The sequence below is a fragment of the Tenrec ecaudatus genome, chromosome 8 (genome assembly GCF_050624435.1).
Source record: "Tenrec ecaudatus isolate mTenEca1 chromosome 8, mTenEca1.hap1, whole genome shotgun sequence".
NCBI classification, from domain to species: Eukaryota; Metazoa; Chordata; class Mammalia; order Afrosoricida; family Tenrecidae; genus Tenrec; species Tenrec ecaudatus.
The window spans coordinates 36,494,684-36,522,331 of record NC_134537.1 but is presented as its reverse complement, the minus strand read 5'-3'; the positions used below and the strand labels follow the sequence as shown (position 1 = coordinate 36,522,331).

The 27,648-nt window shown below is 42.3% G+C and overlaps 1 protein-coding gene across 4 annotated transcripts in view; it reads right to left on the bottom strand.

Moving 5' to 3' along the window:
- OPA1 (OPA1 mitochondrial dynamin like GTPase) overlaps window positions 1–27,372 on the bottom strand; it is a 90,339-nt gene extending 62,967 nt beyond the window's left edge. Inside the window, exons 1-7 of one of the 4 annotated variants that reach the window (XM_075556217.1) lie at window positions 27,177–27,372; window positions 15,329–15,647; window positions 14,580–14,676; window positions 12,204–12,311; window positions 11,649–11,702; window positions 10,936–11,003; window positions 3,588–3,698 (exon numbers count right to left, since the gene is read on the bottom strand). In XM_075556217.1, the coding sequence (XP_075412332.1) occupies window positions 3,588–3,698; window positions 10,936–11,003; window positions 11,649–11,702; window positions 12,204–12,311; window positions 14,580–14,676; window positions 15,329–15,647; window positions 27,177–27,208 (789 nt within the window). In that variant the 5' untranslated portion in view covers window positions 27,209–27,372. The remainder of the gene's footprint in view (window positions 1–3,587; window positions 3,699–10,935; window positions 11,004–11,648; window positions 11,703–12,203; window positions 12,312–14,579; window positions 14,677–15,328; window positions 15,648–27,176) is intronic. The other 3 variants (XM_075556219.1, XM_075556218.1, XM_075556220.1) reach the window with 3 other exon arrangements.
- Window positions 27,373–27,648: the final 276 nt, after the last annotated feature.

Below are 27,648 nucleotides of genomic sequence, written 5' to 3'. Positions count from 1 at the left end.
ATTACAGTGTTTGAGTTTTGAATGTGCATATTTAGTAATTGCATGCAACACATTCCATCTAAACCATTATGAAAATAAACATCACATCTGGGCAAGAATTTAAAAATTAACACAGTTACATAAAAAATGTTTATTATATGCCAAGGGTTATAAAAGATTAATTTGCTAAAGAAAGTTGGTTAAAAAAGAAAGTTATATAAAAATTAAATTATATATGGTTATTGAGGTATTACATTCTTTATGAAAATATTAATATATCTTAGATATCCTTAAATTTATCATTTGCCTTTCTGACACAATTGTGAGGAAAAGCTCATGGAGAGTTTATTGATAATCCTTCCTTTCTAAAGGAACATAACATCAATCGTAGTGTTCTATTAGAGAAGATGGTAGTGAGTCAAGAACTGGACTTAGTATTTTCTAGGAAGCCAGAAGAAAGTCTTTCCATTTATAAAATAATTACTAAATCCTGATCAGTAGATAGACATTTTCCCTTACAAGAACAGCAGGTGCTATTTTTAGTGTCACTTATTCTAGGTCTTATTCAGTAATCTGGCTGTATTTTTTGTCATGTATTCTTGTTTTAAAATATTCCATATTAATGGCCATAATGCAGCTCCTTAGTAAAATTCAGCCACTTACGGCAATAAAAAGCCAATGTCTTCTTGTTTACTATTCAATTGAATTGTATGCAACACTCACCCGGGTAGAAACGGGCACTAATGGCAGTGAAACCAGAGCTTTTCTACAATGCCAGGGCTGTGAAACTGATGGAGAAAGAGCAGAAGCTCCACAGAAACAAGCTAAGGCTGAAAGAGAAAAACCTTTACCAGCTCTGCACAAAACCAAGCCTGGGCTTTTTTATTTTCCTATGAAGCCATTGGGCCTATTCTGAAATATCAAAATAGATATATAAAAAACTCATCTAAAAATGTTCCCTGTAGGGGAGCGGGGAGGGAGGGGAAAAATGAGGAGCTGATGCCAGGAGCTTGGGTGGAGAGCAAATGTTTTGAGAATGATGAGGGAAATGAATGTACAAATGTACTTTACACAATTGATGTATGTATGGATTGTGATAAGAGTTGTATGAGCCCCTAATAAAATGATTTTTTTAAAAATTCCATGTCGGAGGCAAAACGGCAAGTGGCAGTTTTGATCTATTGTCTGTGCTTGCTCGGAAATGGAAGTGGCTGGCACAGCGGGCTCAGCACAGGAACACCGTGAGGCTGGCTCAGGGCCAGCCAGGGTTTCATTCTGCTGTCCACAGGTCGCTATGGGTCAGAACAACTCAATGGCACCTAACACAACATGAAAGAAAAATGTATTAGCTCCTACAAATCAGACTTTTTAAAATGAAGCCTACTTCATTTTTTCACAACGGTAAGGAAGAAGACATGCTAAAAAGCAACAAAAAGTACCTGCAGGGTTTTGTGTCTGGAGCAATAAAAAGTTTGCGAATTTTGATCATGTTGGTAGTGAAGGACTCTACCAAGTAGAAGGGGAAGTGAGAAGGAAACACAAAACTGCTTTGCAGGATGATAGGGGACTAATTGCAGGAAGTAATTTCATTTAAAAAGACCAAAAATTGTTTGCAAGCACCATTAACTTTCACACAAAGTAAGTCTTCAGTAAGCAAAAATAAGCCTTGCGTGGCACTCCACAAAATGAGCCTTAGAAAAGGACCAAGTAGGTGTGCCATTCTCTAAGGCTCTAGAGAGGCAGGAGTACACAGGTCAAATGGATAATCCAATAACTATTAAAAGAGATACCGTATCTCTGATTTGCAAAGTAGGCTTACGGGATGTGAATTTTTGGTAATGAAGAAAAAACAGCCAATTCTTTACTAATTCCCTTTCAGTGGTCAGATTCAAAAGCACATTAGCGCTTTGGAATCTTTAAGGGGCAGACCTGTCAGATTCATTTCAAATTACTTTATCATTGTGAAAAGACACTAAGAACAACTTCCAGATAGGGCAAGATATGACAAAATCATAATGTATAAATTACCAAGGGCACATGAGGGAGGGGGGAGCGGGGAGGGAGGGAAAAAAAAAGAGAGGACCTGATGCAGAGGGCTTGAGTGGAGAGCAAATGCTTTGGGAATGATTGGGGCCGGGAATGTGCAGATGTGCTTTACACAATTGATGTGTGTATATGTGTGGATTGTGATGAGAGTTGTATGAGCCCCTAATAAAATGTAAAAAAAAAGAAAAGGAAAAAAAAAAAGAAAAGAAAATGATTAGGGCAAAGAATGTACAGATGTGCTTTATACAATTGATGTATGTATATGTATGGATTGTGATGAGTTGTATGAGCCCCTAATAAAATGTTTAAATAAATAAATAAATAAAGCTGTATTTCACATTCCTAATTATGGTGCCAAATATACTAGCGCCTTCCACTTAGTTTTAGAACAAAGCTAAGGTGTGGGCAACTCTTGTTCGGGTGTTAGTCTAAACATACATGCTGTTAGAATATTATATGGTGTCCCTGCTAGCAGGCACGACAAAGAACGCTAAAATCAACACTGTTTAAAGTAAGTCCTTCCTTAGCCAAGTACATCTAACTTCACAAATTATGCAGACTGTAGTTTGTTAACTTCTATTTCCATCTACATTATTTATTCACTGCAAGAGCTTAACAAGATCCAACAGTCGGTTCCACAGCCATGGAATTGAGATAAAGTTAGTCAATAGAAATATTACACTCAATCAACAACGATAATACTGGTTTTTAACTACTAGAGCCTTATAGGTAGCTACTTAAATCTATGACTATTTTTTCCCTGAATGACCAGCTTGTACATAACAGTAAAACTTCCCTGGCCTGACCTTATATGTATATATAAATAGAATTAGCAGACTTTAAGATCTCTGACTATAACTTAAAATCATTTCTTCAACTTCATTTCAACCCAATTATCCCCTCAGAAGACTAACTTTGGGGTACAACAGCCAAAAGCATATTTTGAAGAACCTCTCGATCAATAATCAAACATTTTACAGATTTAAGCTGGCCTTTACTCGAACCTGCTGTTTGGCAAGCAGAATCACAGCAGGTTCCCACTGTTCAGCCCCTCGGTGATCCAGTACTGACCTAACTCCTGAATGTGGAAAACATTATGTAATGAGTTGATTAAAGTATGTCCAAAAGGTAAATCAAAGTATTTTTCTTCTGTAAGAAATATGAACATTCTCTGATAATGATTTTAGTTAAAGGCAAATAAATCAATTTCATGCTTTAAATAGTTTAATTTGGTCACCCAGAGTAATAAGCCTTTCCCTTTTTAATGAAAATGAAAAGCAGATAAGCTCAGTACCTAGACCAAATAAACAACAATTCACAATTCACCCCTCAATACACAGCCATGGGCCCTCATTATCTAATTTTCAGAAACTAAATTCCAAGCTGGGATCTGCTGATGCCGCCCACTCAATGACAGTTTACGTATCTCTCAAATTCCCCCCGTCAGAAGCACTTTCTCATTCACGGGAACCCAGGAGTGGACTGAGGTGACACGGACTCAGGATAGAATGGCTGCTTAGTGTGAACATATCAGTCAGTAGCCCCCTTAAAGCATCCATCACCTTTCGCTTCGGCTGGGCATAGCTCGGGTTATACTGGCCCGTGGCTCGGCGCACTTCCTCTTCATGCTCTTGAATTTGCTGCTGTAAGAGAGTGAGCTCACCAAGCAGCCCCTGCCACGAGTTTATAATGAGGAGAAGAGGAAAATCGGGGAGGAGAACAATGTTAAACCAAAGGGCACAACAAAGGAGCAGGCGCAAGACAGAGAGGAATGGAGCGTTCAAAACCAAATGGAAACTCACTTAGGCACGTTTAGAGCCTCTCTGCAGCTGAGTACTGCACTGCGCTTCCATTTTCCCCTCAGTAAAATTAGATGCCCCAGAAAAGTGAAACAGCATAGTTTAAAAAGTGAAAAGAAAAACGCAACAATGACTGCTGAGTAAAATGAACCAGATTGCTAACTAATATCGACATACTGTAAAACCTAGGCGAACTGCAATGCTCCCCAAAGGTGGTACCGTAGGTAATTATGTTGCTGTTTTTAATCCACCTTTCATTTTGAATTGCTCATATGCCTCTGTTGATCCTGCAGGCCAAATATAAATTTCTAATCACAATTCTCATACAACTAAACAGAGGATCCACGTGGTAAAGTTAGAAAATGGGTAGCTTCTTAATTATTTAATAAATAGTACATTGTTTCTTACTTATTATCACTTATTTAATAAATAAGCCAAATTGTTATTTGTAAGTAAATATCTTCCCTGGTTACCAAATTTCAAGACTGCAGTTCCACAAACCCTTATGGAGTTTTCTAGCATTGCATTAACCAGGGTTTTACATTAATTCACACATCCAACGTGCTGTGCACATATGCTTGATGAGACTCAAATTTTGGCTGTTTTGGAAAGTAAAAAAATGCTTTAGCTCTAATCTAACTTTACGCAGCATCGAAAAACTAGTCTGGCTGAATTTTCACTTTTTATCAGCTGTTATAACTTCAAATAGAAATAACCTTTGAAAATATACCCAATCCCATGTCAAGTTCTAAACCAAAAATATTAAAAAAGAAGGTAAGGTATGGAACAAGTTATAACAAGTAAAAAATTAAAAAAAAAAACCAGTTTGGATCTATATATAGAAAAATCACCTTGCCTATTTCTAACATTCCTTCCATTTAATAATCACGAAATGTTAAACTGGCACAATATTCACCACGATATGGTCCCGTAAGGATGATACTCAAGTACATGGCATTTTCTGATGCTGCATTTCAGACTGCTGGCCTGTTAGGTAATCAACCTTGAAAAATGTAGGGTGAAGACAATAGAGCTTGATAACCTCAAAAACCAAGTAGTTTCTCACGAGAAATCCTAAAAAGGCAGAGTTCCGATGAATAACTAATTCATGTACGAATAATTTTCCAGGAGAATAAAAAGCTCAATTTTTAACACATTATATAGACAAGAGCTGGGTAAACTTACACTCACTAAAATCATGCAAAATAGGAGCTTTATCTAGTTTGAGTTTATTAAAATGACTGCTGAAGCACATTTTAATACAGCTATAAAGTACCATACTAGTTTTCTTTTTTTTATTTTAAAGATTCTGTCCTTTTTTTTATTAATAAATCATTTTATTGGGGCTCATACAACTCATCAAAATTCATACATACATCAATTAAGTAAAGCACCCTTATACATTCATTGCCCTCATCATTCTCAAAATTTGCCTTCCACATGGGTTCCTGGAATCAGCTCATTTCCCCTTTTTCCCTCCCCCTTCCTCCCCGTTCTCCAGTCCTTCACGAACCCTTAATAATTTATAAATTATTATTTTGTCTTATCTTACACTGCCCGGCATCTCCCCTAATCCACTTTCCCCAGAGAGGCGGTTACATGTAGATCCCTGAGATTGGTTCCTCCTTTCTACACTCCTTTCCCTCCCGGGGTCGCCACTCTCACCACTGGTCCTGAGGGGTTCATCCGTCCTAGATTCCCTGTGTTTCCAGTAAGCCCAGTTTCCCAGCACATTTTTAGTGGTGTTTTGTGGTAAAATTAGATGCCTCGGTTGATATTCGGGTTGTCTTATACTCGAGTATATATGGTAGGTTGAAATAAAACACTGGTGAATATGACACTCAAAATTTAATTAGTAGACTAATTATTAATTAGTCTTAATTAGTAGCTTAATTACTTACTTCTCTGTATATCCAAAGACATGTAAATGTAAAAATCTTCCCAAAGAGAAGTAAGCAGATTAGTATGATAGCAAACCATGCTAAACTAGGGACACTATTCACATAGGAGGGAGGCTTTTTATTTTGTCTGATCCTTAGTTTTAATACATTAGGCTAAGACTAATGTCCGCATTAGACAATAAAGGAAACTGGCGGACATACTTCAATCAAAAGGTGAAAAGAGTTGCTTTTTCTTAGCATGTCCAGTTAAGAGAATATAAAAGTGGTATGTAATATAAAAATCTCAGTTCTGTTTCCAGATTCAATAGTATGGCTCTCTTGGTGAACACTACATTTACTTAAAAACTCTATCCTTTTTAATCAGTTCTAGGGTCACTATGTCTCAAAGAAGGGCAATGTTCAACTAAACCACTACCTCGCCAGTCTCATATGATTGCTTTTGACATTGGATTTCATAAAGCAGAAATAATTCAACTTATTTTATTCATTTGATCATAATGATAAGCATTTTTTAAGATCATCCAAGTGTTTAGAATTCTCAAAACAGTTCCCTTTTAGAAAGGCTCCCACGCTGTCTTAAACAGTATACTTTATGCCGGATACGGTAGTGCACCTGCTTTCATGAGCCCACCACCAGTATTCTCATTTATAAAATGCCACATTAAGAAAATGACTGCATTTCTTAACTCTGCTGGACACCCAATTCTTTTTTACTGATAGCTTGCACAACCCTCTCTAATTCACTGGTTAGGTTTGCATGATTGGACAATAAAGAAAATCTATTATATTACAAGAAAACCCCTCTTTTAGTGCCACCTCACTTTTCTTTCCAGTCCGTTACTGAAGCGCTGTAATGTGAAGAGAATTCAGATGAACTGTTATCTCCTGAACAATGCTGCAAGAAAACATGATTAGATCCCAAAAGAGCTACACACATTATACTGAAGACCAGCAAGGAAGTTATTTTTCCTCAAATGTAGGTATCATATCTCAACCTAAACAAGGGCTAAGTTGCTAAGCTTATATAGATAAACAAAAAAACAAAAACAAGTAAGCTCGCTGCCATCAAGTCGATTCAGACTCATGGTGAACCCATCGGGCAGTGAACAACTGCTCTTGTGGGTTTCCGAGGCTGTAACTGTTTCTGGGAGTCGAATGCCTCATCTTTTCCCTCGCGGAGCAGATGGTGGTTTTAAACTGCTGACCTTGAGATTAACAGCCCAGCTCATAAATCACTACGCCACCACATAAAATCTAAATTAAACTTGGAAAATGGAACTTCTATATATAAGCTACACAGGAACCACACCACCCTTTTCACAAAAACCCCCAAAATGGACTCCACACAAGTTGAGAATCGTGAGGTTCCAGGAGAAATGATCAAATAACGCTAACTAACCTCAAACCCACTGTCACCAAGTTAATTCCAATTCATAACAATCTTCTATAGGGTTTCTGAGGGGGTGAAGCTTTATAGACGCAAACAATCTCCTCTGTCTCCTTCCTACAGAGCAGCTGTTAAGTTTGAACTGCCAATCGTGGGGTGAGCAGTTCAAAGCTGACCCAACAATGGCACCACTCACTCAAACCTCGTTGCTATCAAGTCAATGCCAACCCAGAGCAGCCCCACAGGACAGGGCAGAAATGCTCCTGTGGGTTTCTGAAGCTGTAAATCTTTACAGAAGCAGAAAGTCCCATTTGTCTTCATTTGAAGGCTGGTGAGTTGAACTGAACACACTATGGACAACAACCCAGTAGGCAACCACTGTGCTACCAGAGCTCCTTGGGTTCCTTGAAAAGGTTCATACGCCACTCATTCAAACGGTCTGTCACTCCCCAGTGAAGAGATTTGTCTAGTGTTTCTTATGTGCTAGGTCTTGTGCTAAAAGGCTTTACATAATCACAGCAATCCGGGAGGTAGCATTTTCCTTTTACAGAGAAGAAGTCAGAAGCACAGAGAAGGTAAGAAGTGCATCAGTCCAAGGCCACCCACCGCAGGAAAGCAGAGAGGGGAGAATCTGAATGTAGGCAGTGTGGCTCAGAGTGTGTACTGGGTACCACTTTGTAAAAGATCGAAGGGTTTTCAAAGTTTGGGTTCAATCCACATCTAAAAGGGGAAAAGGGATATACTGCAATATATTGGTAGGTATATTTAAATCATCCTGTAGAGTAAGAATTGGCTAAATAAGGTGTAATATCGGTGTAGTTCACAAAGACCTGGTGTCCTACAATCTTTAAATAATTAATATCTCACACTATTAAAAAATCCCTCTCCGGTTCTATTCCTCACCACACACCCTTTTTTAAGACATAATATTCTTCTCGTCACATGCATCACATCTTCATGTCCCTGTCTTTAAAAAAAAATAACTTTATTGTGAATTGCGTGAAGATTTCCAGAGTAAATCAGATTTTCACTCTACAATCATATATGTTTTTAATTCATTCTTTGCACACCCTTCAATGTAATATCATTATCCCACTTCTTTCCTGTGTTTTGTTTCCATCCCTCCTTTCCTGCCCCTTCCTGCCTTCTGAACTTTTGTTCTTGGGTAAAGGCCACCCTTTGATTTCAACGAGGTGATTACCCTTCTAGAGCACATGAGTTCTTCTCATAGTCCTGGGTATGCTTTGAGATGACTCAGGGTTAGAGTCTAGGACACTGGTTCTCAATCTTCCTAATGTCATGACCCTTTCATACAGTTCTTCATGTTGTGGTGAACCCAACTATAAAATTATTTTCATTGCTACTTCATAACTGTAATTTTGCTACTGTTGTGAATTGCCATGTAAATATGATGTGCAGGGTGTATTTTCATTGTTACAACTGAACATAATTAAAACACAGTGATCAATCACAAAAACAATATGTAACTTGAGATTGTGAAATATTTATTTCTAATGACAAATTAAATTTTGTCTTGGAGCATGGTGTAGCATGAGTAACAGTCTGCACGGCGGGTACTCGTATGTGAGCATATGTGCATGTTACAATTTCTACCACATACCCTTTATTCTACGTTGGTACAGAGCAAATATTTAATGCTTCCTGACAGTTTTTAAGGAGTAAATTCAGGATGAATGTTGCATCCTTTGCCTGCCTCCCATGTAGACCTGCCCCACTTTTCTCCCGATTCCTCCATATTCTTCCCACATTCCGAAACGTACCTGGTTTAGCTGCCTGACCAAGAACCCAATAAGGATCCTTGCTAGTTGTTAACTGCCCAGAAAACAACAATTTCTTGAACTTGTGGTCACTTGGTGTTTTTTTGGGGGGGGTTGATCCTTATTGACATCAACCAAATCTACTTCCTCTAGGGTCTCATCTACTGAGTTAAATCAATCAGTGCATTTACTTTGTTAAGAGTCCAGTACTACCCTACATGCCCCAAGGACAGAGAATTAGTGACAGACCTGGACGGCCTTCTAAAGAGAAAGAGCAAACTCAAATAAAGTGGTAAGATTTAATTATGTAGGTAAAAATGCAGGTGCGTTTTAAGAGTGAGTGGAAACCAGAGTAGAGGGAAGGGGGGGATTATTTCACCCTCTCTGCAACAAGTGACAACACAGATGAACACACAGAGATTAGAATTAGGGCAGCATGTTCAAACGTGGACTGCTATGGATCAGCTTTTAAAGCACGTTCTAGGATTTGGGCTTTAAAAGGTCCTTTAAATATGTTCTACAAGTTACAAATGTACTTGTTACTTTCCAAATAACCACATTCATGATTTCTCTATGAGATCTTTATAAGTAATCAGAAACATATTAAGGCAGAAACACTAATAATTCATTTAGCAAAATAATTTTCACTCGAAGGCAACAATCTTACAGGCTCTAAGAAAGGAGATAGGCTCAACAACTTTGTCCTCTCTGTATATTGTGACATACACAGAAATCTGCTTATTTAAACGTCAAACGAGCCTCACTAAAATAGGCTCACTGGACCAGGTCTCGATCTGTCTTCATGTCATTCAGAAGTTTCCGGCTTTCAAGGATATCATTCAGTTCAAACCAACGGCACTTTCTACTATTTTTTCTTCCAGGAGACACATGCTCTAATTATATTAACAAAAAACATTTATTAATAAATGGTTGTAGTTTTTTATTCTTTCCACCTTTACTAATAAAATAATGCTATTAAACTTTCATTTTCAGTAATGAAAGAAGACTGACACAACATTCGAATAATGTGACATAAATAACTAGTGTCGACAAACAAGCAGTTATCTTGTGAGGTCAGATCCACATATGCTCAGTGAGCTTTCAGCAGACACTGGTGTTTTAAATATTGTGAAAATACCCAGAAGACCTTGATTGCAGCTTTCCAGAACAAATGCAAGTCTCGCGAGCCCAGGCTCAGGCCCATTGGTGACCATCAGCTCATGCTAGGTGACTCGCGTCAAATAACCCGACACTTGTATCCTGATCAAGCCCTGCACTTCACTTCAGCTGACTCGCAATGGTCCCAGAGCTGCCAACTTCTTTGCCATTTTTTGCTTTCTCGTGTTCTGGATTGATAATTCAACAAATTTATACTGTAGTGGAAAATAACTGCAATACAGTGAATTAAAATTTAGACAATCATGTAAAAAGCTCAAAATGGAAGAACTAAAGGAGATGAAGACCTATACATAGGACTTATTCTTCTTCCTACTTCCCCAAAAAACCACAGAATCATTTCCCTTAGTGTGTTAAAATCTTCCATGTAAGAGCTATATATTTCATACTTATGCTTTAAATGTTCACAAAATGATTTTCCATTAATCTATTTATTGAGTTCCCCTAATATCAACCCCTAGAAAAATGGCATGGGGCGTGGAGGGGAGGGCTGTGTGTGGGTGTGTGTGCATGGGTGGGTGTGTGTCTCTGTTACTAAGTAGATCTCTTGGAGAGTCATCATGACCAAGAGCAAATTCAGGCACGAGAAGTCCTAGAGAACGGAAGCCTGCTGGTGTGGTCTCAATTCAGCTCTTCCCCCCCATATCTAGCAACAGCACAGACATACCTGAAGAAATCAGGGTCTCTCTCCAATTACACTTCTACAAGGATCCCCTAGCTCCTTGTGGTTCCACTCACATTAGTAACAATGTGTGCACTAGGACGCTGCTGCTCCTCAGATGTTACCACATTCAAATCTTCCACGCGGGCGAAACCTTATGGGAAACCTTTCAGACTCCCTGTAATGAAGATCTCTCCTTCATACTTACCTTTCTATAGAGCTTGTCACTTTCCGGTCCATGATCTGTTGCTCTAAATGCTGTTTCTCCAGGTGAACCTTAAAGATAAAGATTCAATCCTTTAAGTTCTCCAATGATATCAGGAGTCTAAACTACATTCCAAATAATGCCATTTAAAAGATTAATGGATTTTTTGAGCAACCCATAACCAAAGCATGAAATAATCACTTTTAGAAAACAATGTGTAGTTTTAGGAAAAATACTGCTACACTATTTAGGCTTCCAAAACAAAATACTCATAAATGTACAGTTAAAAATATGGCAATCTTTGCTAAGGCTTTCTTTCCAAGAGAGCATTTACAACACTGCCGTCACAGGCCACACACAGCCTGAGACTCTGCTTATGACCGCAGCTGTGACGAGGCAGATGAGCCGCCCTAAAATTACTTTTCATTTCACTTGTCACGAACACGTGGAGCTACTCAAGAACATATCTTGGCTAAGCAAACTGTGATCTTTAAAAGCCCCACTCCTACAACACATACATATTTAGACATTTGAGGTTACCACAAATAATATTTTTATTATTTCCACCTAATAGAAAGTTTGCCTGATATAGTGCTGGAGTTTTAAAGTTCGACATAAGCAGCAGCATAATTTGGTCTGCAATTTTTACTCGCAACTAGTTTATTAGCAGCATTCAGAAGGCATGTTAAGGTCAGCAGAAATGTCTGTTTACACACCTAACAAGAGCAGTAGATCAGAAGCTTCTCTGATTTCACTAACCAATTTGTGACCTGTGAAAAATCAGCAAGAGGGGAAATAGGGGTGAGCAAACAAATAAAGCCGAGATCTCAGATTTCTATCATGACAGGGCAGTGCCGGGGCAAACGTGCCAAGAGTCGTCTTACTAGACTTCACTCACTGGGCTCACTTGAATGACATTTGTTTTAAGATCGCCAAACAGGCTGCAAGCAATTCTGAAAAGCAAGCACATAGGAGGTCTCATCGAGTTGTCAGGAACGTGGACACGTGGCTTTGCCTCCCCTTCACTGCTCAACGCCAAGGATGTGTCAGCTCTTCTACCTTCTTACTTTATTGGACGATAAACGATTACGACCACGATGAAGGGAAATGTTGTGACGTGGTGCTTGCGTGAGTGCATTTAAACTTGTTGTACCTTTGTGATAATATTTAAAATTTAAAAGATGGGAATTAAAGCATGAATATGTCTGAGTACTTTTCCTCTGTAGTTCTTGAACTTGGTCAAGTTAGCTAAGGCAGAGACCGGTCCTTACCTGTGGTAAAGAAGTCCTTCAGTAAGCTGAGGCTCTCCACGATCCTGTCAAAATCCGGCATCAACTTTGTGAGGTCTTCTGAATTAGGAAGGGCGTCTCTGATTTTCTCTGGAGAAGATTAGAAAAAGTATACATTCTCAAAAAAAATAAAAACGAGTATTATAAAAGTTACCTACGCTTTAACTAAACAGCACACATGTATTTCCATGAGCTACTTGGATGTTTCTATTATAAACACTGTGTATATCAGAAATAATTTGCTTTTTTGATGATTTTCTATAAGGAATGAAAGTTTTAAAAAACTCAAAAGGAATATGGCTTAGAAGGATATCTTGGATTTACAGGTTAAATGTTTTGTGAAAGAACTTTGTATTTTGGAAGCACGTGGCCTGGGTTCATAAATACAGATGAGAAAATCCTACTCCAGGTTCAACGACAGAATTCCGTTATTCTCTTCTTCCTTTCAGAGTCTCTAAGAGGACTTAAGAGAGCCCTGTTGGCACAGCGGGCCATGTGTTGGGCTGGAAAACACAGATAGCACTATTTTAAACTATGCAAATCTACTAAGAGAACTGCAATATGCGAAAAACGTTTCAGGGACATAGTTCACTGGACTCAGTCACACACACACACACACACACACACACACCACACACACGCGCACACGCACACATACACACAGACACATACACCACACACGCACACACCACACACACACACCACACACATACACACGCACACACCACACACACACCACACACACACACACACACACACACACCACACACACACACTCTCTCTCTCTCTCTCTCTCTCTCTCTCTCTCTCTAGCAAGCAAGCCTGGAACATATGTAACCAGTCCTTAACAAAATCTGGGCAATATACAAACTCAAGGTCAGTAGTGTGGAACCACCAGTTACTCCCCGGGAAAAAGACGGCTTCCTGTTCCCGGCGAGAGTGAAAGCAGCAGAAACGCACAGGGCACCTCTACCCACAGGGGCTTCTAGGGTCAGAATCAACTCAACGGCAGTCAAGTTTGAGAGTGCCTCAGACTCAGTACCAGTTATGAACAATTCGCCACAAGTTCAAGGCAAGTTTCAATGTTATTTCTGCTGTTTCCTCATAAAATGGGTACATTAGTATTATTTACTATCACGCAAAAAGCTTGCCAAAGTTCAGCATCACAGTGAAATGTCATAAAGTGAGAATACGTACCCGATCTCCTTTAATGTGCTAGCAGGACTGGCGTGCTCAGTCCCATGATAGACCACTGCTTACAGATAAGAGACTGGCCATCAGTCACTTGTCCCTAATGCACAGCATGGGACTGGAGGGCTCAGAGTTCGGGCCCGGCAATCTCAACTCCAGAATCACGTCCCTCGCCCCTTACCCTGTGGTCCCAGGAGATGTAGGAAAGCTCTCCACGTGGATGTCGAAACAGAGCTCACTTTGGCAGCACACATACTACAATGGGTGTCAACAAAGTGGAAAGTGTTTCACACAAGCACACATCTTATCTCTGAGGGCTGTGCAAAAATATGTGACGAAATTGAATCCACCTCCACAGACATCTAAGCTCTGAAATTAGAGACATTCTCCAAAAAGGTATGTAAGGAAAACCATTTCATGCAAAAAATATTTTCAAATATCATCCTCATGAGTTACTGACAACCACATTCAAAAAAGACACTTTTCTCCCTCATCTCTTGATAGTACAGTGTTTAAGCACTCGGCCGTAACTGAAGTCTTAGCAGTTTGAGCCCCACAGCCTCTCCACAGGGGCAGTCTGCTCCCACAGTGAATACAGGGAATGCCCTGGGAACCCGATGGGGCCGTTCTAATCTGTCAGAGGGTGGCAAAAAGTAAGAACTGACTTCATGACAATAGGTTTGGGTTGGACTTGGGATTTTCAAAGGGGAGCAATGGCTGAGGATGGTGAGAAATCACTCTGGAGGCAAACAATCTTAAGAATGCTGGTTCCAAAAAGCTGACGCAAGCACATTACCCAGCCAAAGCTGGTGAGGTGGATGGCGGGTCAGCTGTGCGCAGACACACGGTGCTGGGCAGCAAGGCTGATAGACCGTGTTTGCTAGCAAAAGACAAGGCGCAGGAGTGAGCGCTCACCATGACTGCAGGGCTGGTTGAGAGACAGGAACAGTAACCACGCACACATATAAGATGAAAGGAAAATGGTCCCTAAGATTTGTGGTAGCTCAAAAATAATTTCTTTCTTATGAATTTTCTTTGACATTCCACAACCTTCACATTAAAATAAAATTGCTCTACATTATACATGAGTTTTACAATTATGCCAATACGATGATGTCTCTTCCCTCAGGAAATAACAAGAAAAATGTGAACGATGCTGATACAAACCAAAATCTATATAGTCATCAATCTCCCACACAATGTCAGGCACGATCCATTTATAGTCACTAAGGTCAGGTATCATATCTTTCCACTGATCAAACGTCTAGAAAGTAAGAAAGTATGTTAATCAAACACATGGAACACCATAGAAAAATAAAGATACATTATTTTAAACTATGTAAGTTTACCGAGAGCAATGCAATATATGATAAACATTTAAGAAACATAGTTAATTGGACTCAGTCCCTCTAAAAGTAAATTAGCAGACAATCCTGGAACATATATAAATAGTCCTTAACTAAATATGGGAAATATAAACTTAAAATAGATGGCTATTGTAAGCAGGTTTCATGATCTGGCTTTAGGTAATACTGTGGAACAGAAGGCGGAGAGCTGGGGTCAGGAGGCCGTGTCCATGCACCCTAGAGCCGCCAGGAGATGGTGGCCTGGGAGCTGCTGCACTCTCTGTGCTTCCTACAGCACCAAAGGCCAACTGAAAAACGAAGTAGGGTTTCCAATCCCAGCCCAGTGCCTCCCCTGCAGGCTGCTTTTAGTGCCCACGATTATAACCGAGATTCAGAAGAGTTTTCTACTAGCACCATTAAACTATTTATTACACAGCAACCACAAACACACAAGTATCTAAACACACTGCACGAAAGGACGTGAGGCCACGGCACTACTTACTTAGAGTGCACAGCCTTGAGGAAAGCAGACTGGACTACGTGGAACACCAGCAGCAAAGTTACACTCACCTTTTTGGCCGTATAGCCGCCGCCCACAGCAGACCCCAGTACGATATATCGAAGCTTCAAGAGCCTTGCAGCTAGCCGTGCTGGCCAAAAATGTCTGCGGGGCTGGTAGGCATATTTAGCTGGAGACAGCTTCAGTTTGCGTAAAGGAAGGTTAGTCAGAGAAGAAAGGGGCTGAAAGGATGTCCTTATTTGAGGTCTCTGAAGCTTTAAGGTGGGATGATGCAAATGAGAAATACTCCGGGAAACCAAATGGAGTTTCTGTAACGGTAAACTTCCTTTGACTCCACAGCTGTGTTTCACTAAGGCTTGGCAGACCTCACTGGAAGAAAAGCGGGTAGAGGAAAAGGATTAGGCAGGGTATGTGTGCATGCAGAGAAGACACAACGCCCATGTACTACAGGACGACACCCACGCATGCACACGTGAACGACAGCGTGCCATCAAGAGCGCAGATGTTCTAACCATTTACTACTACGTGCCAGGCTGCCAGGCACTGCTCATTTATCCCACTGACAGCCTCGGAAGGCAAGAACTACTGTTCTCTAGTACAGGTGCGAAACGTGCCACACAGAGACACAGCTTCTCCACGCCCCACTGAGAGGAGTACTGGGGGACTCTAACATCGGCTTTGGAACTCAGCAACCTGCAAGCTCATTCATTCTCTTGTGAGCTAGGGTCCAGGACTAAGGAATTACTACTGGAAAAAAAGAACAGGTTAAGAGTTATTTTTAAAGGCATGCATTTTTTCTTTCCGGTACAAAATGTCTCAGCAACTTATATTTCCTGCTTAAATTATATTCCTTGCACCGCCCGGGAATGGAACTTGAAGGGAAACCTCCAATACCCCACATGTCATGTTGCTCACGAAATGAAAGTAGCAAAACAAGCTTGGAAAGAAGAGAGAATGTAGAAGTACCAGTATTGTCTGAGTTCTACAAGAGTCCCTCTGTTAGTAGGGAGTGAATACAGGCCGCCAACCTCGTGCTTGGTTATCTTACTCAACTGGACAGGGGCAGTCCTATGCCGTCCTGTCAGGTCGCTAAGACTCGGAATTGACTGGATGGGAGGGAGTTTGGCTTGCGTACTATAGACAGGCCCTTTTCTATGTTATGAACCATGAGTTCACTGAAGTACATGGACCTGTAAGCCTCTCAAGAAAAAGGATTCAGAGAGCACGCCAACAACAACGTAAGGATGGTAGGGAGAAGCATCTTTTAGGTTCCTACTAAATGGCAGGCATCCGGCTCAACATTTTCACCAATGCTACCATTCTTCCCAGAAGGACCCAGAAAGATAAGCATCCTGTTTACAAACTTCATTCTTTAAGCTGCAGGAGAGACTGGAACTCAGGTGGGCGGACAGTGAGTGCTGAGTGGGGGCGGGGTGGGTGGAAGCAGCAGGTGCAGAAAGAACAGTGGCTGCAGACAAGCGGCACTCCAGAGTAGAGGCCACCTGCCCGGGAAGCCCGGGATGACACTGGGCCTTGCTCTGATTCAAGACCATGGAGCCGTCTTCCAACTCAGGACCCCTAAGGGAATCAGGACTTCATGTGATGGAGAACAGTCACACGACTGTTTCAGCATGGAGCTCATTTGCAATTCTACCTGTGAATGTCACTTCTGGCCACAAAAACCTGTACTTTGTTTGTAAAAGCTATTCAACAGCTGTTCCTATGCAAATGTTCATCACAGCATTATTCACAATAGGGACAGGTGGGGAAACAAGCCAGTGTTCCCGCAACAGAAGGCAGATAAACAACATGTGGTCTGACAGTGAAAGGTAATTCAGTCAGAAAGAACAATGAAGTTCTAGATACACTGACATGAATGAACACTGAAAGCAACACGCTGAGTGAAAGCAGTCAGACACGAGACAAATATTTGACGCCATTGATAGGAAATATCTAGAACAGGCAAATGCAAAGACGCAAACATTTAACAGGGGGGTTGAGCGTGATGGGAAGTTAGTGCTTACTGAGTACTATTTCCGTTTCATAAGTGATGGCTGAAGAGCATAGTAGTGTCATAGAAATCTATCCTTAAAACTGGGCAAAGCAAGCACTTTTTTACAGGGGAAACCTCTGAGAACCTGGTGGTGCCATCAGGTATGAATTGAACTAACAGCCAAAGTTGAAACCTATCAGCTATTCCATGGGAGAAAGACGAGGCTGCCTGCTCCCATTAGGATTTATAGCCTCAGATACCTTGTATTGTGGTCAGCAGGATCTTGGATGAAGTATTCAGAATATTCTGTAGGCGTGAGAATGGGAAACCTTTGTCTCAGAGATCAGTCCTTGGGTAAGGACACTGTGGTTGGAAGAGGGGCAGGGAAAAAGAGAACGGAGCTCGGTGAGATGGAATGACACAGCGGCTGCAACAATGGGCTCAAACCGAACGACGATTGTGGGCGCAGTGCAGGACCTGGCAGTGTGCACAAGGTAGTGTCTGTATATAAGAAGAGACTGGGGCAGTGGGGTTTGGTTAGTGGGTGGTAGCCAGATAGCACAGTGCTGCTTCGTGTCCTGGTCTCACAGCAGCAGGTTTGCTGCCTTTGACAGGTTCATTTTTATTCTTTGGAAAGGATTTTGTGTTTTCCTTTTCTGAGAAGTTTCTGTCTTTCCAAGGTTTGGCTTTCACATTTTTTTTTCCTATCAACTTTTCGTTGTTATATGAGTGAACGCCTAGAGAAAATTGGTTTCAACACTTCATACACATTTTGTCTTGCGACACTGACTGCAATCCCCACAACTAAACATTACTCTTCCAATGTGTTGTGGGTGAACCATTTCCTCGGGCCCTTCTGTCTCTCCCTTTCTACACCACACCTACTGTGACTCTCCTATGGTTGGCTGTCCTGAAAAGAATGCATCTCCCCGGTGTTAAGTGTTTCCCTTACAGGCCTTTCTAATGTTTGACTGAAAGTTCAGCCCCAGGGGTAAGTTCAGTTCCAGGCTTCACAGGTCTTTAAGGGCAGTAGGCTTGGGCTCCACCAGTCTCTAGCAGATTAGCAGCCCGGTCTTTTGTATGATTTTGAGGTTTGTTCCACTGTTCTCGCATTCAATCCAGGATGACTGATCCCGTTCACAGGGGTGAACGCGTTCACAGGGGTTAGTTAGTGTTGGCAGCCGGGCGCGCTCCTTCTTCTGGTGGTGAGACTGGTGGCTGTGCAGCCCAGCAGTCCACTGGTACATTTCATGCTGCAGGTTTTCCTCACTCTCCTCGCCTCTGGACAAGAGACCAGTAGCTGCACCTTAGATTACCACTTACAAGTGTTTAAGACACTCGTGGTTCCTTGTCAAAATTTTGTGTAGAACATTACCTCTCTGGGCTAGGTTGTCTAATTGACTTTGATGCCTCTCAACACTTGGTCCAGAGACACCCGCTTTGCCAGGCTCGGCAATTCATTCCCTCAAGTTTTGTTTATTGTTAAGAGGCTTTCTTAACCTTGCCCTTGTATGTTCCATTACACTCAAGGCTCTATGTTCAGTACATATAAATACATATGTGGAAAAATCTTGTCAAACCTGTATGTTCAAACCCGGTTCCACTTGCATGTCTATGTCTGTTTTTACTACACACACAAGTTGGTATACATGTACATGTTCTCCAATTTCTTCCACCAATATAAAATATAATTTCCCCATCATATAAAAATTAAGCTTGTCTTCATTTATTAACCAAGAGATTAGATTCTCTGTACCTCAAACTCAAACCAAAATAAAACCAGTCAAACCCACCGCTATTGAGTAGCTTCAATTGTCCCATAGATCTTCCTTTCTCGGCTGTACTCTATATACATGAAAGCAGATTGCCAGCCGTTTCTCCTACAGAGGGGCTAGAACTGCCAACCTTCAGCTAAGCAACTGAGCGCAGATGGTGTGTAGCACCCAGGGCCCTTGACCTCAAACTCAGTATACTTAAGAAGCAACACACATCAAATCTGTCTGTAACCACTGCACTCACAGCCAAAAAAATTAACAGGCAACAAATGCTCCCAAGCCCAAGGAACTTGGTGTACGAGGCTGAGCTGACTCCCATGAACAGGGCCCAGTACGGCCAACGAGAACTGCTGCCTGGGGCTTCCCAGGCGATCATCTTCCAGCAGCTCCATCTCCGGATCTTTCTCTTGTGGCACAGCTGGTGCCTTCAATACCCGAGCCTTTCAGTTAACAGCCAAGCACCTAACCCTTGTACGAGAAGGGCTCCTTGTGAAAATAGTCAGGGCAGAACAGGAGGTGAGAGAAAAAGAGGTGATCTTTAGGTATAAAGGTTGTCGGTGAAAATTTCCTAGAATAAATAACTGTAAAGTAAAAAATAAAGAGTCAATAAAGAGGAAAGAAACCAAAATAAGGAGATGTGTGTGGAAGGAGACAGTGATTTCCAGTAAATGCGCATCCTCCCATTAAAGACTAGTCCCTCCTTTTGGAATGCTCACTCTTGCCAATTCAGGACCCACAGGTCAAACGCTCAAACGTTTCCTCATCCCAGCTACTAAGAGGGCTTATGGGCAAATGTACCTAGTCCTTAGGAGTTGCAAATGGCCAAAGGCGGAACAATCTTTCAACAGAAGTTGGTGGTTCTGAAGCATCAAGAGGTACCTCTGAAGAAAGGCCTGGCAATCTGCTCCCTGAAAGTCAGAGCCTTGACAACTCTACGGACCATTTCCCCTTTGACACCCCTAAGGTGGCACGAGTCAGAAGGGGCTCCACGGCACCTGACAACACACTCCACGCCTGTGCTAAGGCTGCACAGTCCTGAAATCCCCACATAGTCAGCTGCATTTGCTTTTTCCGAAGGGTGACACCAAATAGATCCCCAACTAGTTGGGGTGCTAGTTCTATGTGGCTACATCCCAAAATGTCTTTGCTCTTCACTAGTTTCTTCCTTATTTTACCTTGAAACCTCTGAAAGTCCTATTTCCACACAGGTGGCTGCAATGGCTGGGGGCCAGGGCAGGGTGTATGGCAGTTGACTATTTCATACGTCACGCCCTGGAAGAGTAATCGACCGAAGCACAATCCTAACATTTGGGGAAATACTCCCAAGAATCACTCCAGATCAAGATGCGGCTCTAGAGGATCCAAGTTTACACGGGAGCGGCTTTTGCTTGAGCCTTCTGAGAAACAGGAAGGAGAGAATAAGCCAAGACTTAATTACACACCATTTGGGGAGAGGTTGTTTGCCTCAACTTCCTCTATTTTAATTCAGTAGAGTGAAATAGCTAGTACTACTTGCCCCCTATAGAGTAATCGTCAGGGAAGAGTTAGGATTTGCGCACATGCGTGTGTGTGCCTAGAGCAATTTTGGTATCTTAACAAGCTTAGTTCCCTTGGCCATTCCCTGAAACTCTCAAGTGAAGTCTGCTAGCTAGAACGTGCTCAACTATTTCACTCAGTGGTAAGATATATGGTGGATTTGTATCAATGACTAAACCAAAGAAAACCCAAATTTACTGCCATCGAGTCAATGCTCCGCCACAGTGACCCTATAGGACAGGGTAGAACTGCTCCTGCGGGTTTCCAAGACTGTAACTCTTTACAGGCGTAGAAAGCTTTCATCCTTCTCCCAGGGAGCGGCTGGTGGTTTCCAGTCAGCAGCCAATGCAGTGCACTACGTCAGCGAGTACATAATCAGACTTTTATAGAAAGGCAGCAGTTCATAAGATGAAGACCAAAATAAACAACAAAACCACTACTACCCCAGATAAAGCTAAGATATGAACGTTTTACTTGAATTCTCAAGAGGACTGCTGAAGATATTAAAGCAAATAATTATTCAAAAATATCAATACAACAATACACAATTTACAGATTTAAGTATATTGTTAAGAGTTTAATAAGTTTTTGTTTTGTTTAAGCTCATGGGAGTTAAAGCTACAGTGACAAAACAGCAAGGTCAGAAAACTAATTGAGAAAACTCCCCAGAACTTAGAACACAAAACTCAAGGCAAACTTGCTGCTACCAAGTTGACTGTGACTCAGAGTAGCACTACCCAGGGCACTGAGACCGTGAGTCTTTTTAAGGGCAGACTTCTTTATCTCTCACCCCTGCAGCAGCTGATGAGCTTGCACTGCTTGCTCTTGTAGTTAGCAGTCTGACAGGGAGTCCCCCCAGGGCTCCCCTAGAACACAAGGAAGAGGTGGACAACACAAGAGTAGAGTTAAATGACACAGTGTGATGTGCTAAATTACCTAATATGCCTCCTCTAGCCATATTCTTTGTTAACGCCTACCAAACGGCTTTCTCCTGATAGGCCTGAGTAAGAGAAAGTGGGATAAGATGCTGTAGATACTGTGAGAGCTTGTCAACATGGTTCATTGTGATTGCAAAACCTTGAACTCCAATGGAGTGAATGCTCAATTTTGTCATCCTACAAGGTATAAAATAAACCAACTCAGAAGCTGAAAGCGGGGTCTCAATATTATGAAGAGAGATGAGACAGGATGGTGTATGCACTGAGCAGAGGCAGGTTAGGGCCCCAATTCCCTGCACATCCCCGGAGGTCAGCAGCTGCCCCCTGGAATGAGGAGACCAAGAGATGGCACCAGAGATGCCTGACACCCGATAACCGGACACCTGCGTGCTAAAGCTGATAAACTGCATCCTGGGCTGTAAACCTTACTGGTGTCCTCCTAGGCCATAAACCTCACTGCTGACATCCTAGACCATAAACCTTTTTGCTGCAGCACAAACCTCCCTTCTCCTCCGGGCGCTAAACAAAGCCCGCAATTCCCCTGGGCTACTTGCTAGACCATGGGGCTTTGCCCAGAAGCTTCCCCCTAATAAAGCTATTTGTTTCTGCTGTCCCTTTATCTTGTCAACTGTCTTTGTTCATCTCCCCATGCCTCAGTTTACCTCTCACTCATCCTGTGCCTCAAGTCGTCTTTACAGATGGAACATGCCATTTGGATCCCACGATTCTGTGCTCACTGACTTCAAGATGCAGGGACTATGACACCAGGAAAGTGGCAGGACAGTGACAGCTGCAGAACCCAAACCCCGAGCCCGAGACAGAGTGGTGAACTTCTGGCAGCAGAGCAAGTAAAGCGGAGAACCTCTGAGGAAGAGGCTTGCTGGCAGTGTAGGTTGCCTCCAGGCATTTAATTGGGGAGCTAGGTTTGCTGATTCTTGGAGTCAGAGCTGAGTGCCTTTAGGCTGAGGCTTCTGTCAGAATGGGGGCCCTCTGGGCTTTTATCAGCACCCTGAAATGACTCTGCAACATTATCTGAGCAGAGGCTAAGGGGATGTGTGGCCAACGATCATTGAGCTGCATGTCTGTGGGCACAGTTGAGAAGAGACTGTCTTGACTAGAATAACCGTCTTGAGCATTTTTTATCCTGAATTGTAAGCCATTAGCTCCCCTAAAATCCCCATGACTTTGAGTATTGTGAGTTCTGTGTGGGCACTACAATTAACCCAGGATTAAAGGTGTGCCAGTGAGAGGGGCATTTGGTGTGAGAAATGGCAAAGGAGCTTGGAGGGTGGGAACATGTCTGACCTCAACCTCACAGGAATTGGCTTTGGGCTAATTCTCCATGAAAAGGCATGACTCCAAGGCAGTTGAGTTTGGTTTGGGTATTATTGTGAAGAGAGGGTGCCCACCCTCTGCTCTGCACAGCATTTTTGCAAAGAGAGAGGTTCCCCAGGGGAAGCCCCAGCTCCCGCCTAAAAAAAATACCCCACCGGGCAAAAGGAAGGAAATATTAAAGTTTCTAGACACAATTTCTTTGTCTTCCAATCTTTAAGATCATATTAGGGTATATTTACTAGGCAGAAATGCAAGTACACAACCTAAAAAACAAATACATTTAGTACATATGCATATTTTTTAAAAAAAACAAATACATTTAGTACGTACGCATATTTTTAAAATTATGGAAATCAGGCGTACAGGATCAATTTAATGGGACCAATATTCACTGAATGTGTATTTAGACAGAAAAAGATGAAAAAAGACAATTAAACATGTAGACATTTTTCCAGAGTTGAAGGAAGATACCAAACAGGCAAATAAACAAAAATGCCCAAACCCACGATCAAGTAGGTCCTAACTCACAGGAGCCTATTTAGGGTTTCTATGGTTCTTTGAGGGATCAGACAGGCCCATCCTTTTCCAGAGACCAGCTGTTGGGTGTGAACAGTCAACCTTGAAGTTAGCAGCCCAACCTGACAGTGGCCACCAGGAGTCCTTAAGAACACAGTAACCTTTCAAATGGAGAAGCCACTATTGCCAAACCAGGGAGTGGGGGGTGTGGGGGGTACAGGTGGGGAGAGCTGTATCTGAATAATGCCTTGAAAATGTAAGATAACAGATAAAGCAGAAAGATATGGAACATATCCAGTAATGGAAAAAAATTAGTAAAACTACATAAAAATCAGATTTAAGCTAAAATTTAGCACCCTTATCATTTGAGTTCCCTAAATTTCTACATCTATCTAAATTGCTCTAGTTTTTAATATCTTCTGCTTTCAACTGAAGTTTTTCATCTGTTTTACCTTCTGTTGTTTTTATAAAAAAATGTTTTTCTGTATATGAAATCCAGGATAAATAAATCTAGAGACAGTAACTGGATTAATGGTTTCTCAAGGCATGGCAGGGGAGTTTGGGAGAAAATGGGGAGCTATTAAGCAATAAGTACAAGAAAGAAAAAAATGTTCTAAAACTTGATGTGGAGACGAATTGTACACTTCTTGATGTGAATGAATTAATGAATTGTATATGTGAACTATATGCCCATAAAACCGTTGTTGGGGATGTCTGATACCTGGTCCCTTCGACATCTCATGGTCACACAGGCCGGTGTGCTTCTTCCATGTGGGCTTTGTTGCTTCTGAGTTAGATGGCCGCTTGTTTACCTGCAAGCCTTTAAGACCCCAGACACTATATCTTTTGATAGTCGAGCACCATCAGCTTTCTTCACCACATTTGCTTAAAAACACATTTGCCTTTAGCGATTGTGTCAGGAAGATGTGCATCATGGAATGTCAATTTAATAGAAAGAACGTGTTCTTGCATTGAGTAGTACTTGGGTGGAGGTCCAACTTCCATCTGCTGCCTTAATAGTAAACCTATAAATATATGCATATAGATCTATTTCCCCACCATCCTATATAAATATATTTACATATGTACATGCCTGTGTTTAGACCTCTATAATTCTATAAATACCCTCTGTCTCCTAGTTCTTTCCTCTATTTCCTTTTACGTTCCTCAATGTCCCACTATCATGCTCAGCCTTCATTTGGGTTTCAGTAATTTCTCTCAGTTACATTGCCCCAGTGGGTGCCCACCTTCCCGATATGATCACTGAAGACAAACAGATGCATAACCAAATGTGGTGAAGAAAGCTGATGGTGCCTGGCTACCAAAAGATATAGCACCTGGGGTCTTAAAGGCTTGAAGGTAAATAAGCAGCCATCTAGATGAGAAGCAACAAAGCCCACATGCAAGAAGCACACCAGCCTGTATGATCATGAGGTGTCGAAGGGATGAGGTATCAGGCATCACAAAAAATCATATCATTGTAAATGAGGGTGAGTGCAGAGTGGAGACTCAAAGCCCATCTGTAGGCAACTGGACACTCCCTTACTGAAGGGTTGTGGAGGAGATGAGCCAGTCAGAGTACAGGGTAGCAATGATGAAACATATAACTTTCCTCAAGTTCTTAAATGCTTCCTCCCACACTATCAAGATGCCAATTCTACCTTACAATCTGGCTAGACCAGAAGATATACACTGGTACAGATAGGAACTGGAAACACAGGGAATCCAGGGCGGATAATCCCTTCAGGACCAGTGGTAAGAGCGGCAATACCTGGAGGGTGGAGGGAAGGTGGGGTAGAAAGGGGGAACCGATTACAATAATCTACATATAACCTCCTCCCTGGGGGACGGACAACAGAAAAGTGGGTGAAGGGACACGTAGGACAGTGTAAAATGACAAAATAATAATAATTTATGAATTATGAAGGGTTCCTTAGGGAGGGGGAGGGAAGGGGAAAAATGAGGAGCTGATATTAAAGGTTCAAGTAGAAAGCAAATGTTTTGAGAATGATGATGGCAACAAATGTACAAATGTGCTTGACACAATGTATGTATGTATGGATTGCGGTAAGAATTGTAGGAGCCCCAAGTAAAATGATCTTAAAAAAAAAGAAGATACAAAATTATGCAAACTAATAATGAAAAAACAACCATGGGGGGAGGTAATCAGATTTAGCATGTGAGTTCCCATCAACCACAATGGCTGCCAGAAGAAAATGTAGACATGCTTTGTTTAAAGAAAACAGATTTTGAAGATAAGCTTCTCTATTCAAACTAAACATCAAATGTGAATTAAAACAGGGATTTTATTTTTCCAGAAATCATCTATCACCTAAGCTCTCTAAATCTAGAAACTGTTTTCCAAAATGTGTTTTTTCAATAATATAACTCAAATATTTATTGCACCATATGACAGTTGGTCTTCTCACATGTATTAGGCTTTTCGCTGTGTCAAAAATGTCTAGGGTGTCATTTGTTACAAGTTTAAGGCTGTAAACAGTATTCCTTTACAACAGTTGAGGAAATGAAGCAAATGTTAGTTTCCAGACCCTGCAGCTTTGGACCACCCACATCATCATTCCTACTGGTAACTAAACAGTGCAGTAGATCAGCATGAGAGATTTTCAAGTCATGACCTCTATTCAAGTAAAATGTTTTTAGTCCAGCCACACCCACTTGTATAAACAAATAGCATCAATTATAAATCAGCCTGTCTTCCAAACTTAAATAACTAATATTATAACTATGGCATGATGGTATGCCAAGTGTCCAGAAAAAAAATAAATCACGATTTAAAAAGTTCAGGCGTGGCCCCAGCGTCCTCAAACTACGGCCCGCGGGCCACATGTGGCCCGCCGAGGTCATTTATCCGGCGCACGGGTGTTTTTGCCGCTGTTACCTGTCCTGCTTAGCAGCTGACTCCTCCAGTGTGCACAGGAATGTGTTCATAGTTTTTTATAAACTATAGTCTGACCCTCCAACGGTCTGAGGGACAGTGAACTGGCCCCCTGTTAAAAAAAAGTTTGTGGACCCCTGGGAGAATAACTCTGGTAAAACACCCCCCACCCCACAACTGTGCTTGATTTGTTACACTTAGTACCAAATGCCTGCGACAAGGAGAAATGGAAGCTATGTAAAGCTACCCGAAGACAAGTATGCAAAAAGATAAAGTCTAAGTGTCAGAAAAGCCTAGAGCATTTTCTGTGTTTTAAAAATATTTAGAATTAAACGAGGCCAAGACAACAGGGAGTGATTGCGGGGGGGTGTTGTCACAGTGCAAGCCAAACCAACTCTCCCTGAACGCCCAGGAGAGATGCGGAAGCCGCCACCGCTCCCGTTCGGACTCCCAGTCACCTCCCCTCGGAGGACTGAGGAAAGTGCCAGTTCCGTACAGAAGTATTGCACACAGGCATGAAGGAAAAAGAAAAGACAAAAAACGAGCGTTTAGAAAAGGCTAGCGGGTGGCACTTGGATAGAATCAGAGACTGCAGAGCGAGAAGCAGAGGTACCGGCGAAGGCAGAAGGGTGAAAGGGCAGCGACAAAAGGGAGATTACAGGCGGGACAAACCTACGAGGTGCCCGCATCAGAATAATCCAGGAGTGTGACAGGCACCGGGTGGAGGCCGGCTCCGGAGCCGGCGCCGCATGCAAGCTAACTCAGGAGTGCCCCGCACGCTCCAAAACACCCCGCACCCCTCGAACTGCCCTGGCCCCGGCCTCAGAGTCCAGAACACGTTCTCGAGAGAGCGGGTCCGCTCTCTGGTATCCCCAGAACTAACGGGGCCCGGCCTGGGCCCACACTCACCAGGCCACAGCGGCCCGGCGAAGCCGCCACATCCCGCAGCGGGAGGTTTACGCAGGCGCCGGGACGGCCACGCGGGAGCCCTGCGGTCGGCCCGTCCTGCTCCTGCTCCAGGAATGACCCAGGGCCAGGTGCTCGGGAGCAAGGGCACTGAGCGGCGGCTGTGGCCTCTCAATGGCGCACGGACTTCCGCAAGAGCCCTCCCGGCACCCGTCCGCAGTCCGTCACGGAAACCCGCCCCCGACGCGCGCCGAGCGGCCGCACGAACGTTCCGTCGGGAACGTGCGCATGCGCCCCCGCGGCTGGGGACGTTCTAAGTCCCTTCCTTTCTGTCCGCGCAGCTTCCTTCGGTTCCGGTTTGGAGAGGTCTGATTCCAGCCGCTCAGCTTAAACAATGCAAGCGAGTCGTGGGGGTTGGCGCGTGAAATGAAGGGAATTAAGAATCCTGGTGGATAAATTATCACTCGATAGAGGC